The sequence below is a fragment of the Piliocolobus tephrosceles genome, chromosome 8, assembly GCF_002776525.5.
Source record: "Piliocolobus tephrosceles isolate RC106 chromosome 8, ASM277652v3, whole genome shotgun sequence".
In the NCBI taxonomy this organism is placed as follows: domain Eukaryota; kingdom Metazoa; phylum Chordata; class Mammalia; order Primates; family Cercopithecidae; genus Piliocolobus; species Piliocolobus tephrosceles.
Window position 1 is genome coordinate 78,736,006 of NC_045441.1, and position 16,727 is coordinate 78,752,732.

General features: G+C 34.5%; 1 protein-coding gene across 3 annotated transcripts in view; it reads left to right on the forward strand.

Annotated features, from left to right (window-relative positions):
• Positions 1-16,727, forward strand: part of CALCR (calcitonin receptor) — a 152,080-nt gene that overhangs the window by 91,814 nt on the left and 43,539 nt on the right. For all 3 annotated transcript variants that reach the window (XM_023226693.3, XM_023226694.2, XM_023226695.2), the window contains 4 exons: positions 279-355; positions 7,661-7,814; positions 9,487-9,597; positions 14,812-14,924. In XM_023226693.3, the coding sequence (XP_023082461.2) occupies positions 279-355; positions 7,661-7,814; positions 9,487-9,597; positions 14,812-14,924 (455 nt within the window). The remainder of the gene's footprint in view (positions 1-278; positions 356-7,660; positions 7,815-9,486; positions 9,598-14,811; positions 14,925-16,727) is intronic.

Sequence of the window (16,727 nt, forward strand, 5' to 3'; positions counted from 1 at the left end):
CTCTTTGAATGTCTTTATTTCTGTCCTAATATGCAAAGGCAGTTCCAGAATTTCTTAATAGGAGGGTCTCAAGTATAACAATCTGGTTGACAGGAAAAGCAATGGAATCTTCACTGCATTTGCATCACAAGCATACTGTTCTTTCTTACATGTGTTTTTTAGGGTGTCTTGGGACGTCGATCCTCTTTAAGTCAAGTAGAAAAAAATGAAAATGAAATGCCATAGCCAATATCAAAGATATATTCATTTTAGTCTTTGTTGCTTTTATATTTTTCTAGGACAAAGAGATCTTCAAAAACCAAAAATGAAATTCACATTTACAAGCCGGTGCTTCGCACTGTTTCTTCTTCTAAATGTAAGTAAAACAAAATTATTCAAAGCCATGCTAATGAAGAATGTTGAATAAGGAGGAATGTTTTGAGTGTGATTGAATTAGTATTTGCAAGGGTAGGCATTGTTCTCCAGAAGCCAAAAATAAGTTCCTCAAAGCCATTATTTTGCTTAATATTTTGTTAACAAATCTCTCCTCTGAACTGTCTCTAATTTAAATTAGTGTTTATAGTCTACCCAGAAATTTGAGCTTTGTTTACAAAACTTTAGCATTAATTTGAGACATCTCCATATTATCTTAGAAATTAACGTAGATGGTAAATGATATTCTCAGGTAAAATGTTTTCATGTTGAAAAAACTATGTTTTGAATCATAGTTCAAAACTATGATTTGAATGATAGTTTCTGGGCTGTTCAATCCTTTTAAAACATCTGAACTCTTTCAGTCTGGCATTTGATTTCAAATGTATTTTTCATCAAAAACTGACTACAGAATCCTCAAGTCTTTATATACCACTATTATTCTATAATTCTTTCTCCAACCTTTTAAATTATGTTCAGTTTATGTAATTCTATTTTGTTTTATTCCTAAACGATTTAGCAAGTAATTGGAAATATAACCATCTCAGAAAATACTATCAATGCCTATTATTTGTGTCAACATTGTTAACCCACCATCACATCAGCTTCAATAGCACATGAAAGGGAGATGAGTAAATTTTACATAAATCAATGTGGAGCTACCTTGCTTCTTGTCCTTTCCATCACATCAGAGTAACATTTGCTAATGAATTACAGCTGGCTGCAAAGATCACTCAATATCTCATACTGTCGTACTGACCCACACAAAGCTTGCATAGGATTCCAGGATTTCCATTGTTTATTAGTGTGTAGTATAGGCCTACAAGTCTGTCTAAACTGTTTGTCTTTATATTATTCAAGAAAAAATATTACTACTATTTCATAAATGTTAATTTAGTTTATAAGGCAACTTTTATTTTTAATATTGTACATCCAATAAATGGTTTAGGGGAATGACTATTAATGCAACCCTTTTGCACCTATTTGGACAATGAGTATAACTTATTTTATTGTCAGGTTGTCTTATCATTTTATCCTATTAAATATTTCTTTAGATAAATTACAGTAAAGTTTTCTAAAAGTAATTAGCATTTGGAAATGCAGGTTTCTTTATGTCATTGGAAATATAATAAAAACACTAAACAAGACTACTGTGGAAACTAATAGAATATTTTAATTTGTCTGTAAATACCCAGGCCTTATGTGGTCTTCTATGGATATAAAAATATTGCTATATATTATTGATACTGTTATTTTTCATAGCTCAAATGAAATCCTAAGTGATCTAGTATATGTGAATATTTTTGAATAATCGTGTTTCATAAATCAAATAATTATACTGAACATGACAGAAGAAAAACTAAAGAACTAAATACTAACAAAATTGTTTGAAGATTATCTAATTGCCTTTTTTATTACAAAGACTTTAGAAAATTTGTAGTGTGTTAAAAAAAAGTAAAGAAGGTCATTTTTATTCAAAACTTTTAGCTAATGTAGTCTATAATTTAAATATTGAAAAAAATGCACATCTTTGCATGAGCCATGGACAGAAACATTTTATGGCTTGTGGGCATCTCTTGACCAGCAAGCATAACTGAACAGGGCATTTAAATGGGTTTGTGCTCTCTTTGCTGTGACAGAGAGAAATTTGCTTCTCTCTCTGTATTTGGATTATATATTTGATTTGGAGGATTTGTCCATAAAACAAAATTTGATATGTCTGTTTTCTTCAAAACATTTATTATGTGCACATTGACACTTCCCAGAGAAAAAAAAATTTAATGGCAATGTTCCTAACTAATCCAAAATATTACTTTTTAGACAATAGATTGTTGTGAAAATACGCTATCAAACTCTATCGACTTGATTTTCATATAGTTTTTAAAGTATCAGTTTGGGTCACCACCTTCAACTAACCTCTTTCCATTAGCCATAACCACCCACTCAATTCCTCTCCCTCCTGTGAGGTATACAGTAAGCTTAGAACAGTGGTTGGTATACAGTGAACTCTCAGAAAAAGATGCTAGTGGTGATGCTGATGACGACAATGCCAGTGGCAATAATGAAGACATAAAAAATTAGGTTCTTCAGAGCAGGTGTTATTGTTATGTGTTTACTTGGCTATATTCACCTATTTGCTTTGAATTTATGATATATGCAGTTTTGTTGTTTATATAATGTGAGTAGAATTACACAGCACACCAGCCAGGCATCTGATCCTACCCAGGAAAACCAGGACTAACGCTTTTTACAGCAGTGTGCTTTGTCCTTTCTTATTTTGAAACGTATAAGTAACTGAAAAGCAAAAATAATTATATACATTATCAACATTAAGGATGGTGACATGAAAATCCCATTGGTTACATCAGTTTGTAGATTGTAGGTTTATATTCTTTTTAGAGCAGTTTTGCCTGTGGCAATCAACAGGAAGCTCTCCCTTCAGCACAGCAGCTTGGGTCCACACACTCAGTGGGCTTGAACTATTGCAGAGATGGACCATTTCTCAAAGTTCCATGAAGAACAGCTCTGTAACTGTCTCTCTACTACTAGAAACTGTAACACAAAAGCAACCTGACTGTCCTACATCACAGTAGGAATTGCATAAACATATGACCATTTCAAATCAGATAGCTTTCTTGTGGACTCCATGATTAGTGTGGATAAAATCTAGAATGTAAGCTCCATGAGAGCAGGTGGCTTGCCAGTTTTGTTCACTGCTGAATTTGCAGAACCTAGAAGAGTACCTGACATGTGAGAGGCACTCAAAGTATTTGTTGACTGAAAAAAACAATGATGCTTGGGCTGCTGACTACTGACTACTGATGTTGGTGGCAGCTTGGTGGTCGTATATGTGGCGCCATTTACTTGAACCTCTAGGAGTGACATCACATATACGGCAGCTAAACTGTTACATGGAACGACAATTAAGAGGTTTGTTTGTTTGTTGAAAAATAATGTAAGATGGTTTATATGCAAAACTTTGAAAACTGATGTTTTTTTTTCAGAAAAACAATATGCCCTTAATATCTCATTTCTATCTGGATGTGATCATATAATCATGTGTTTATTTAACCCCCTGAAATAAGTAGTATAGACATAACACTTATAATAAATAGGATATTTTAAGTCTCTTACATTGCTTGGTAGTTTCATCCAATCATTACTGGTTTTATTTTGTCTCTGTATTGCTGAAAATAATACCACCTTCCCAGCAATTCTTATTTGTATAAAATTATCAGCAAAAATTTAACATTTAATAAACTTTATGAAATTTGTATATACGTTATTTTTAAGCAGTAGTAATTCCATGATTGGAATTTTATATGTATATATATTATATATATATAATCATACATATACATATATTTATATGTTTCTATCTATCTATCTATCTATCTATCTATCTATCTATCTATCTATCCAGTCAGCCCTCTGTATCCATGGGTTGTACATCCATAGATTGAACCAATCTCAGATAGAAAATATTCAGGAAAAAATTGTATTGAAAACATACAGACTCTTTTTCTTTTTATTATTTCCTAAATAATACAGCATAACAACTATTTACATCACATTTATATTGTACTAGGTATAAATAATCTAGAGATGGTTTAAATAATACAGGAGGATGTACATAGGTTATATGCAAATACTACACCATTTTATATGAAGGACCTAAGCATCCTCAGATTTTGGTATCCACAGGAGGTCCTGCAACCAATCCCCTGAGTATACCAAGGGATGACTGTATGCATAAACAGAATGTGCCAATGTGTATGTTATTTTAGGAAGAAGGCCACTGAGACATTCATCTACTGCTGGGAAAATTCCATCTTCAGCGCTCAAATATGAACCAGACCAGGAACTGATGCAGATTATTACTGCTCGTCTGACAACAGAGGTTCTAATTTTTCATTCCTTCAGTGTTGAAACAATCTCTACTGAATCAGCTTCAAACAAGTTCACTGGAGTTTGTTTCAATATTGCAAGAATGATAAGATGGAAGCTACTTTCATCAGCATGAATTATAACTACTCATATACAGATTGTCATATTTCCACTGTTACTGATGTTAAAACTGCATTAAAGCAAATAAAAATGTTATTGAAAATACAGCGTAGGGTTTTCTGCTTGATATCCTCAGACATACTATTTGCCTATAGTTTCCATGAATTTCCAACTAAAGCAGGAAAATCTCTTACTTGGTTGTCAGCCATATAAAAAGAGAATTCAGAGTGTTTCTTTTGGGAAGAAAGCCAGCTTTAAACAAAATAGTTCTTAGTGTTTAGCATATCTAATATAAGTGAAGGATAAGATTTATATATGACATAATATTTCATCTTTGAATTCAATATGAAGATGGTGAGAAAATGGTCCAGAAATTAATAATATATCAAATGATCATTCTCATATTAACTGAAGATTTTAGAGCCACAAAAGAAGAATCTAAAATACATGTATAAGCTGAACCAATAATTAATATCTCTATTGTGAAGGCATCATGATCCATCCTTGCTTTGTGGTTACCTGATATGTAATTTAATTTTTAAAACATACATATTCATACAAGTGTTCAGTAATAGACTAAAAAAAGAAACCTCAACATAGAATCCCTTCAGATTACCCTTTTTTTAAAATTTTGCAAATCATGTTCCAATTCCATTAGGGATATCTAAGAATTTTATGACTGATGATTCTTTATTGTTCATAACTTCAGGTCAGAAATACATTTTATAGTGTTGGTCCATCTTGCCAGACAGTAAGCTCTATGAGAGCATGATCTACACTTATTTTATTCAGCACTGTATCCTCAGCATCTGGCACAATGTTGGGCTCATCAAGTTTGATCAATATTTGCTGACTGATCTGAAGGCCAGTGGGGAAAGTGCCATATATCAAAAGGAATTGTGTTCAGCTGCATTGGTAAAGGATTTGCACAGTTTTAATCATTTTTGTGGGTTCATTACTTTCTCTTGTGACATAAATTCAAGAGACATTAAAATGAGAAATAAAATGTTTAAAGAGTAGTGTCAACTTTATTCACAATTGGTGTCCATTTGAAGTTATCACAGTAATGTTATAATTATGTTAAGTATTCACCATCTTCTCTTTGCAAGCTATTTCCACTGGGATGGCTTGCGACCATCTCCAAATCTAACCCAAAATAGGACTTACTTACCAAGGGGAAGAAGTTCCCCCTAAAAATGTTTTCCTTTCCCAGAATCTCCCCTTTATTGGCAACTATATTTTTCCGCAAATATCTAGGCTAACTATCTGGGCCATTTGACTATTACTGTTTCCCATTCCTTGTATTCAAATATGCCTTCATGTTTTTATCATTGAGAAAGTGCTAAGAGTGGTACTTTCTTGTTCCAGCCAGGCCTTCAACTTCCTGCTGCCCCCACCCCACTCCGCACCTTTAACCTGTGGACATCTGATGGCTGCTGCATGAATTTTACTAAAAATTCTCCTTTCACAACCTTCACTGATCAAAAATCTATAGAACATCTTTATCATATTATATTATGTTATATACCATGTTTTAACAATATTAGCTAAAATGTTTTGAACCTTTCGTGTCCCTGACACTTTGTGTTTATTTTCTTGTTCATCCTCACAACATCATAGATGATAAATATTATTCTTTCTACTCTTCTTATTTTACATTTCCTAGGTTGAGGAAACAGATCTAGTGAGAGGTTGCTAATCTGCTCAAAGTGACAAAACAAGTCTTAACTTTTTTTGTTATCTGAAGATTCAGATAATGCAGAGTCTTGAAAGCAAAGTCCTGACCTTCTCACCCTCAAATATGTTCCCCTTCAGGCAAGATGATTTTCTCACAGTGGTTCATGCATGTCATTTCCAACCTCCTGACTTTTGTGGGAAAAATCCCTTCATCCCAAAAAGCTTCTCAGCCCACCTTGTGCCTATGCAGAAACTACATACACTCAAGGTTCAATTCAAATTCTACCTTGTATCTGTAGCCATCCTGAATGTTTGTGCTCCCTACTCTCTCCAAACTCTGAATTTTGATTGGATTGTGTGCTGGACAACTTAGCAGTTAGTGATGTGCTGTCGTATAGGACATACACAACGACACGCATGGAAAACAGTGAGGATTCACCATGAAGAGCCAGGAATATACGTGTCAACTTAATAGGGATGAGTTTTGTTTAGAAACTAACACATATAGAAGAGTACATAACACCACTTCTGCCATCAATACAACTGGAGAAACTTCAATCTTAGAATTGAAGTTTCAGTGGGTATGATAGAAATTAAACAGCATTCCTAAATTCAGAAAAAGGAAAGTCAGTGCAGGCTGATGTTTTTAGGTTTCTCAAAAAAAAAAAAAAAAAAAAAAGAAAGAAAGAAAAAGAAAAAACCACTATGTAGAACATGGATATTAAAAAGTTGCAGATTCCAACACCACTAAAAACATTGGTCATAGCCACAAAAGAAATTGAAATCTGTATAAACACAAGTTAGAAAGAGCAATGTGACAGAGTGATCTTTTCAAACACCCACATTACCTTTGAAAAAGAGAGACTTGTGATGGTGATGATTAACTGAAACTGAAAAAAAACTATTGTCAATCTGTACCAAAATGCAAATGTGCTGAGATAAATATCTAAGAAATACATCGATTTTTCATTAGTGAAAATAAATTGCCCTGTACAGGTCATCTGCTGTTGAAACCAATTTAAGGAGATTATGGTCAATTATGAGGAGCATAAAACATATTTTGTTTGTTCTATGGAATAGATGGGATAAATTTCTAGCAGTGTACACAGCACCAATAAAATTTAGCTGAAAGAATCAAATAAAAAAGCATATTTATTGAACTATGTCTATTTTTTAATAACATGATTCATGATTCTTTAGAGTAAGGCAAAGTTGATTTAATATTTTATTTTTTGGAAATTAGATTATTTGTTTTGTTTACTTCTAAATTTTAGAATCATAATACAGTTAAAACAATCCTAACTGATAAAGAGGTGTATGAGTGTGTGTAGGTGTTATCCATTTTCAATAGTAAATGCAAATATAAAATGTTCAGGTAGAACTTGTAGATGAAATGTAAAAACATTTTTAGTTATGTATACGAAAAAGAATTGTACATAGAGACCATGAATAAATATTGCTTAGAGAGCAAAAACAAATGTTTTCAAATTTTTTCGTTGTCTCATTTGTTTGTGCTCACCCATTCCTCCTGTCTATAAGTAATTGATTTTTCTTTTTAATACAGCACCCAATCCCAATTCTTCCTGCCTTTTCAAATCAAACCTATCCAACAATAGAGCCCGAGCCATTTCTTTACGTCGTAGGACGAAAGAAGATGATGGATGCACAGTACAAATGCTATGACCGGATGCAGCAGTTACCCCCATACCAAGGAGAAGGTAAAGAGAAGGATGTATATGAACATATGTTTGAAACACCATTAAAGACATTTTCTTTTGTGGTTAAATATGTGTTGAATAATTTTAATTTAATATGCCAGCAGTTTTCACACTATGGTATGTTTGTGTATTTCATGCAGTGCATATGCCTAATTTCTTTGCTCAAGTTCATCCGACTGCAGTTTGACTAACATCTGCCCTCATGATAAAATGACTGCAATAATTCAGTATTCACACCTGGCGAGCAGGAACAATACAGGACCGAGTGAGGAAGGGGATGTAGAAAATGACAGGAAAGGGAATTGGAAAATAATGGACAGAGAATTTGACTGAGGTGGACGCTATCAAACCCTATCTTGCTTGGATTAATTAGGTAGTATCTTCCCTTTAACTGTCAATTGGATGGCAACCCATACTATTCTTCCACACTTTCTGGCCCCACTTTCCAGGAGAATTACAAAATGATACCTCCTAGCCAGACATTGCTTATCTACCAGCTTCTCCAGAATGGCTGTATGTGACTGCCCAGATATTTTCCGGTCTAAACATATTCTATTAGCTGTAGAGGACCCATAGAAAGCAAAAGGGGAGATGTGATGGGCAAGCTCATTGCAGCATCCCTTTAAATTTTCCTATTTGTCCTCTGAGGCATTTGAAAAGATTTAATAAGATCTTTTACAATCATATATATATTTGAGACAGGGTCTCCCTCTCTCACCCAGAACGATCCTCCCACTTTAGCCTCCTGAGCAGTTGGGACTACAGGTGCATACCACCATGCCTGGCAAATTTTTGTATTTTTTTGTAGAGCATGTATTTTTTTGTAGAGCATGTTGTCCATGCTGGTCTCCAACTCCTGGGCTCAAGAGAGCCTCCCAAAGTGCTAGGATTACAGGTGTGAGACACTGTGTCTGGTCTACTACCAGGTACATTTTAAGACAAGCCAACTTGGTAGGAAAAAAATGGTTAAATATACTCTGTTACTGCACATTCTTTGCTTTCAAATAGTTCAAGTTTTAGTTTGTAGTTCTTATTTTTAGCATTTTCCTTTAAACAAAAACATCAAGTCAACTGAAAGGCAGATACATGTTATTCTTCTGTCTGCAGTAATTTCAGTGTTTATCAAGAACTGAACAGGCATTAGATATAACTCTGACCGAAGGAGAAACAATTTCGTTGAAGCCAATGAGACAATAAAAACACAGTACTGATATTTTCGGGGATTTTCTGAGAGCTCTTTTCATTTTTTAAATAATTTTTGAGAGCATTCTTGAAAGCCTGAATCTGATTCTTTTGAATACATACCTTTATAGAGGTAAATCTTCATGGTTTTGGGTAGATTTTTGTTTGTTTGTTTTGTTTTGTTTTGTTTTTGAGAGAGAGAGGGTCTTGCCGTCTTTGGGGCATTTGCTTTTTTGATTAGCTCAACTTTAGAACCTTTTACAAAGTAGATATAGAGCCCTGCTTGTCATCCAATGAGATAATTTGGTCACAGATATGCTAAGGCTATTTGAAACTGTATTTCCAAAATAAATGACTTTGGCTCGTTTGAAAAGTAGGTGGTTATAACTGGTGTAGTGAGCCCAACTACATGTAATATTGTCTTGAGATCAATCTTCTCATTTAGTTAAATCCACAAGGCTTCAATATTAATTTCCTTCTAAATGTCCAGGTCCATATTGCAATCGCACCTGGGATGGATGGCTGTGCTGGGATGACACACCAGCTGGAGTACTGTCCTATCAGTTCTGCCCAGATTATTTTCCGGATTTTGATCCATCAGGTAGAGTGTTTATTTTCATTTTATGCTCTTGCTATGAAGCTTTTAGAGCTTTCATGGTTTTGAGAAGAAAATCAGATACAAAATGTACCTACCTAATCATACTCCACATTTCAGCAGCTTCTGAAGCGTTTCCTTAATTGAAATACTGCTTAGGTGTACAAATATTACAAGCTGTCCTTTTTTTAAGGCATATTGCTGGTCAGTTATATGTGTTGGTATTAAATTCTGGTTTATAAGCATAGCTTTTCTAAAACTCTGTGAATAGTTTTATTTAAATGTGAGTTTTAAACATTTTTCAATTGTCTTACTGAAAAGGGGGTAGAAATATTAATTATGAAGGAGATCCAGATGCTGAAACTAAATGGATTAGCTATGGGCACAACATATAGGTTGTTAATGGGTGAAATTTGTTCCTGAGAGTAAAGTGAGCCTGAGCCTACAGGGTTAAGTGGCTTTAGAATCCCAATTAAAGAAGAAAAATGAATCTACCCCTGAAACAATGTTTGAAAAATGCTTTTTGTGCTTCCTTCAAGAGTAAAAGATCTAATTTGTCCCTGAAAACAAAATTTCACCTCAGTAAGGCAAAGATAATGGAAGTGGGATTGCACAGAACCTCTTTTAAAACCAGTGCAGGCTAGCCACTTCTGGGAATTCCCATTGTGATGGAAAAGTTGGGATGTGAAGAAAGAAAGGGCTTTGTGCTGTGCCCTAAATCGGCTACATTCCTGGAATCTCTAACTAAATGCTATTTGATGATAATCCTTCAGGACCTTATTGACTCTTCCCAATGAATGATGCTTCATTAATCTTTATTTGACAACTACATTAGAAGTAACTTGATTGGCACAAAGAGCTGTTGTGCAGTTGAGGATACTAGGCCAGTTCCAAAGTAACAATGCAGCTCTTGCCAAAGTGGATATAAATATTGACTACAAGGCAAAATTTTGATCAACAAATCAGAGATTTCCAGGCATCGATCCATCTTTTCAGCCTGGTTCTTATACAGAAACCTCTCAGCTGCAGGACAAATTCACTTTAAAAGTGTGTCTGAAATATATACATATATTCCAAACTTAAATTATAAACACACACACACACACACAACACATTAATGAAATGCCAGAGGTTTCACTTTGGAAAAAGTCCTTGGTAAAAGACAGATAGTGAAAGAACTGCATTGAAATTCAAAAAAGGCTGACATTCTGAAGGAATATGCTGGAATGTAAAAAGCAAAATTTAGCAAGGAAGCATTTACAGCCCCACACTTGAAGCCAAACAAACAACTTTAATGGCACAGAGCCAAGATGGTCCAACTATGGTTTGGGACAGTGATTCTCAACCCAGATGCCCTTTCACAAAATGAAAAAAAAATGGTGAGCTTTTAAAAAATGCAGATGCCTGACCCTGTCCAGATCAATAGAATTTGAATCTCTAGGGACAGGACCTCAGAATCTGCAAGTAGTTCCCCCATGTGAATCTGGAATGAGAGAAGCACATCGTACTTTTCACAGGTCAGTCCACACATAGAGTATTTTAGAGAGAAATATCAATCATCAAAGCACATGTGGAGAGTCTCCAGGCTGTGAGCGGACAAGCTGTGGGGAGTGAGTAATGGGGGATGTTTGGTTTGTAAAGGGAAGACCCAGAGTAAACATAATCCTTTCTTCAAAAATTGAAAGACTCATCAGGTGAAGGAGGACAAATTCTTGATAGTTGTAACAGTTAAAACCAAGAAATGACTTGATCCACACTTAAGTTAAAACAAAACAAAAAATACCGTTTCCTATAGCCTTGTTCATGAGTGGAATGACCTTCTTTAAGAGTAGCATCTCTCTGCATGCAATATATTTTCCCATATCTGGCTACATAACTTCATTGAAACCAAATTATATTCATTTTATTTAAAAAAAAAAACTGCTTTCGGCAATCTGATAAATATTAAATGTGGCCACTTTTAAAAATCACAAGTAAACGTGGAAGGGTTGGTCATTGACAAATAACATTAGCAAAATAATCGACAAATTTTCAACATCAATTTTTCGTGCTGATCAATGCTAATCCTTTTTCACACGTTGTTAATGTCCAATAAAGATGCTTTAAATAGGGTTTGTCTAGTGGCTATCTCAGTAAATTTACAGTTTTAAGTTTTCTTATTTAACTTTGTAACGGACTTACATGAAGCAGTAATGATTCTAATAGGCTGCTTGAAAAAATATTTTTTCATACATTTTAAATAAAAATTAAATATACAAATAACTCTATAACCTGCAGTTTAAATCTTGCATTTAGTAAAATAATACCTGTTTCAGTCATACAATAAAAAATGATGAATTACACCTAAAAACTGCCAAGTAAAAAGGATTTTTGTACTAGCTCTTAGCAGATTGAGTAACCAAACCTACTAATAGAAAATTGTTTTAAATATTATCAGATCTCAGTGATTTTTCAGCCAAATAAAGTTCTCTTTTTTTCAGTATGTTTTTTCCTTAACCTTTAAAACAATAGCAATGTTCTTCAAATATTACCATACGATTCTGACTTCCACATCCTGTGCTAAAAAAGAAAATAACCATCTATAAAAGCATTATCTTTAGGTACAGCAATGCTTTGCCTTTGTTAACATAGGAAAATGCTTCAAAAATATTTTCCCTGAGAAATTATCAAAGATTAAAATTTTGTGAAGATTCCAAATACACTTGCAAAATCTCACTGCATATTATACCAGTCTAGGCTTGCTATTTGATCTCTCAGACAATAAACACATCACATAGGTGCTTTGAAGAACTAGAGAATATCTGAATAACTGAGATTAAGTTTGGCAAGTACATTCATTTTAATGTTTGCTTGTTCATTATTTCTATGTTATTTAATTCAACCTGACTTTTTCTTTCAGTTGCTTGGCCAATTCAGAGGTTAGAATTTAAATATTATCTTGTAGCCAACAACATTATCTAAAATTCTTTAGGTCACTGGAATGGAATATAGATAACTTTGATCATTTATGAGATTTCACCTTCTAGAGTCCCAGTACCAAATTAAAATATTGTTGACCAGTATTACAATACAAAAGCGAGGTTTTTTTTTAGACAATCCAGCTTAATTCTAATTTTAGTTAAGTACCACTTTAGTTGTTTGCTAACAATATACTAGTTTTACAGTGTGCTTATCCTGCTAATAATAATGTCTTGATAAATATTATCTCACCATTCTGACCACTCTTTACTCTCAATCTATATTGTTGTGATTTCCCAGCCTCATGCACTTAACCCAGAATCTCAGATATATACTCAGTTAATAATTTAAGCAACATACAGAACAAAGAAGTTTTCTTATTTATTTCTGAGATAGAGCACTTGATGTAGGGTCTGGTATATGGTAAGTTATCAAATATTATTTTAAAAAATTATGAAAGTTGCTATCATGGCCTATTATTTTAGTAAGAATTTCAGCAAAGATATTATGAGTCATCCCCATGAGAACTTATTATTTCTATCAAATTTGGAACTTTACTTTGTACTGATACATATACACTGGCTAAAAATTTAAAATTCAAAAAGCACCAAGGCTTTATCATATTGTAACCAGCACTGAATATATCACACAAAAATAATTGAAAAAATAATAAGCCTGATGGGAACCAGCAGACACCACAAAGCAAGCACTTGGAAGGTTCTTTCTCAGGGTCCAAACAAAATCTTCTTGTCCTTTTCTTCTGAAATATTTTAGTGTAAGCAGAACTCTTAACCTCAGTGAGCAACCCCAGAATCATTGACCTGCTGGTTGGAGGGACAGTAGGATGCCAGGCTTTCCTCCTCTTTGCTAAGCAAAAATAAAAAAGTGGGGGGCCAAACCAGTGTTATCTTTTATTTCTATGCCAAATCCAATTTCCAGGTCCCATTTACATCGTCTTATTTTCTCACCTACATCTGCATCTTAACAATTAGGGCTTGCCTGTTTTGCTTCCTCTGATCAGTTGGCACATTGCCACAGAATAAGAGGCTTAATTAGTGCTTAATAGCTCTGCAACAGATTTGGAATGAAGTAGACTCAGATTTGATGCCTGACCTTACTAGATGCTAGTTATGGAAGGGAAATTTACTTATATATAAAATGGGAAGAACAATATTCACTTCAAAGACTCATTATTAACGTTAAAGAAGATAATTATGCAAAGTGCTGAGCGGTGCCTGCCCCCCCCCCCCCATAGCGAAGGTGGAGATCTTTAATATGTCAGTCCAGCTGAGTTAGGAATTTCATTAACTAGCATCTATGAGATACTTTAAAAAGTAAACAGTAAAGGCTAAAGCCTGGATCCCTATATATTTTCTGTGGGATGAAGAGAGATGATTCAAATGAAATCTCTTGAGAGGCAGGAAAATGACCTCTTGATATATCCCTTAGTTTTGGACTTCTTTGTTCTATTGGATTTAACCATATGGGACTGGGAAGATTTGACCATTTGATCCAAAAATTACTGTTTCTTTGGGGAGGCCGAGACGGGTGGATCACGAGGTCAGGAGATTGAGACCATCCTGGCGAACACGGTGAAACCCCATCTCTACTAAAAAATACAAAATACTAGCCGGGCGAGGTGGCGGGCGCCTGTAGCCCCAGCTACTCGGGAGGCTGAGGCAGGAGAATGGCGTAAACCCGGGAGGCGGAGCTTGCAGTGAGCTGAGATCCGGTCACTGCACTCCAGTCCGGGTGACAGAGCGAGACTCCGCCTCAAAAAAAAAAAATTACTGTTTCATACAGTTAATCTAATGAAAAAACATTGCAAGTAAATCAAGAAAGGTATGTTCTTGTTCTTCTCCAATAGTTTCCATCTACAATCAAAAGTTTAATGTCTGTTAAAAAATTACAAGGTAGAGTATAGGTAGCACTTTGGAGTCTGACCCATATCCATGTCTTTGGGTCTAAATCCTGGTTCAATGTCAGTAGCTTTTCAAACCCATGACTCCTCTCACTGTCTGCTTTGAATTTGTAAAATGAAGATGACAATGCCTCACATGGCTTTGCTACAGTTAAAATGAGACAATGCATATTAATACACTTTGTATAATACATGATTTGTTATAGTCTCTATTGACATATTCACATTCAAGTTCTATAAAGTGATTAATATGTTGGAATGGCTTTTAAGCTTTAATTTATTATTTTTCCTTCTTGGGATTTTGAGATATTAGTGTAATAATTGTTATGTTTCATTAACAGAAAAGGTTACAAAATACTGTGATGAAAACGGCGTTTGGTTTAAACATCCTGAAAACAATCGAACCTGGTCCAACTATACTATGTGCAATGCTTTCACTCCTGAGAAACTGAAGGTAGGTTCTTTTTCACATTTCAATATTGAGTGAGAATGTCGTTATTTGTACAAGGAAATGGACATATAACTGTAAAATATCTGCTACCAAGAAGCCAACAGATTTTGTGGAAAGAAATCATATGATAACTGGTAAGTTCTAGGAATCTCTAGAGCAACATTAGAGAAAATGACATTTCACTTCTTGGTTGGCACTCAGAGTCAAGAGTCAATTGAAGTTCCATGAGCATACAGAATCAGTCCATTTATGGCAGGGGGATAAGTGTCCATAGAGCAGATGAACGGATTCCCAATGATGCCAGAAATTAGGCAACATTTCAAGGGACTCTCTAACATCTCACTTTTCCTGGAAGAGTTTCAAAACTACAGATTTTTCCACAAGTCACAAGATAGCATGCTTCCCCCGTGTTGGCCATGACCTTAGTTTTACAATAAGGCACAGAAAGAATTCCTAAAGTGGGGCATCTCCTCAGTCCGCTAATACAGCTATGGCTGCTTAAATTATTTTCAGTGGAAGCTCATTCTTATTTGTTAGTACTTGCATTTTACTGTCTGTTAAATATTTTGAATATTATCTCTGCTTAGAAACATTCATCTAAGCAAATGGTGGGGAAACAGATGCTCTTTCTTCCTCAGATGCATCAAAAATCTGAAAAGTTAACTAAGTCTACAACCAGCCTCCTCACCGCACAGAACTGGGAGTTACAGTTGGTCAATGTTTAGCTGTGCAGGGCGTCTCTAAGCAACCCTACTGACTCTAACATAAACCTATTATTTCTGTCAAAGATAGGCCTGTATACTAAATAATTATTCAGTTGAAAGCTAAAAGCACACTAGTGCTTTTGTTTGTTGTTGAGATCCTTTCAGGGTGTAGAAAAGTTTTCTTTTATTAAAAACAAAACAAATAACAACAAAAACAAACAAGATGAACATATAGCTTAGAGACCAGTTGAATAGGAGGGCCACCTCATCACAAGCACAGGCTAAGGCACCACAGTCAGTTATCTCTTTACAAATGATTTAGTCACCCTGAGAATCAGATGCATGTCTACACCCTAATAGAGAGCTGTTAATAAAGTCTGATTAATAAGCTATGTCATGGAGTAGTGAATTTTCTGAATGAGTGTTGATTATGATATTACAGAAAAAAATTATACTCACGTTAACTGGATTGTTGTAAGTGGTGCAAGTCCAAATCATTCTTAGCGTTGTCTTTGGACTTCTCACGTACACTGGCCACATCTGAGAAGGAAATAATTTAAAGAAGAAATGCTCTTCTCTAGGCACCTAGTATAATGTTTAAAATGCTTTCCACAAATCTTCTATATAAATATTGTCACATTGAAATTTGAAGGAACCAACCTAGAATTCATTTAAAAAAAAAAAAACTCAACCTTGAGAATGACACAAGGATGGCAACTAAATTATGAGTTGTTGATTTAATCTTACATATTTAGACAACTCTATTTCAGAAGAACAAATGTTTTTAAAAGGAGTATTCTGGAAGCAACTGAAAAGAATATGAATTAAGTTATATAAATTTTTCTTAGAAATAAAGTATGTGAAGATTTCTTAAAAGACTGACAGAAGAGGGGGTGCAGATATATATCCAAATTAATTAAGGGGCAAGAATGTTCTACAAAGTAAACTATTTAGAAGGAAAAACTTTTAGAAAATGCCTCTCCTGATATTGTCTACAAGTGAAGTTAGAAAAATAGCTAGAAAACAAATTCCTGGGAGAAAAGGTAGGAGGTGAATGTGTGTGTGTGTGTGTGTGTGTGTGTGTGTGTGTGTGTGTGTGTGT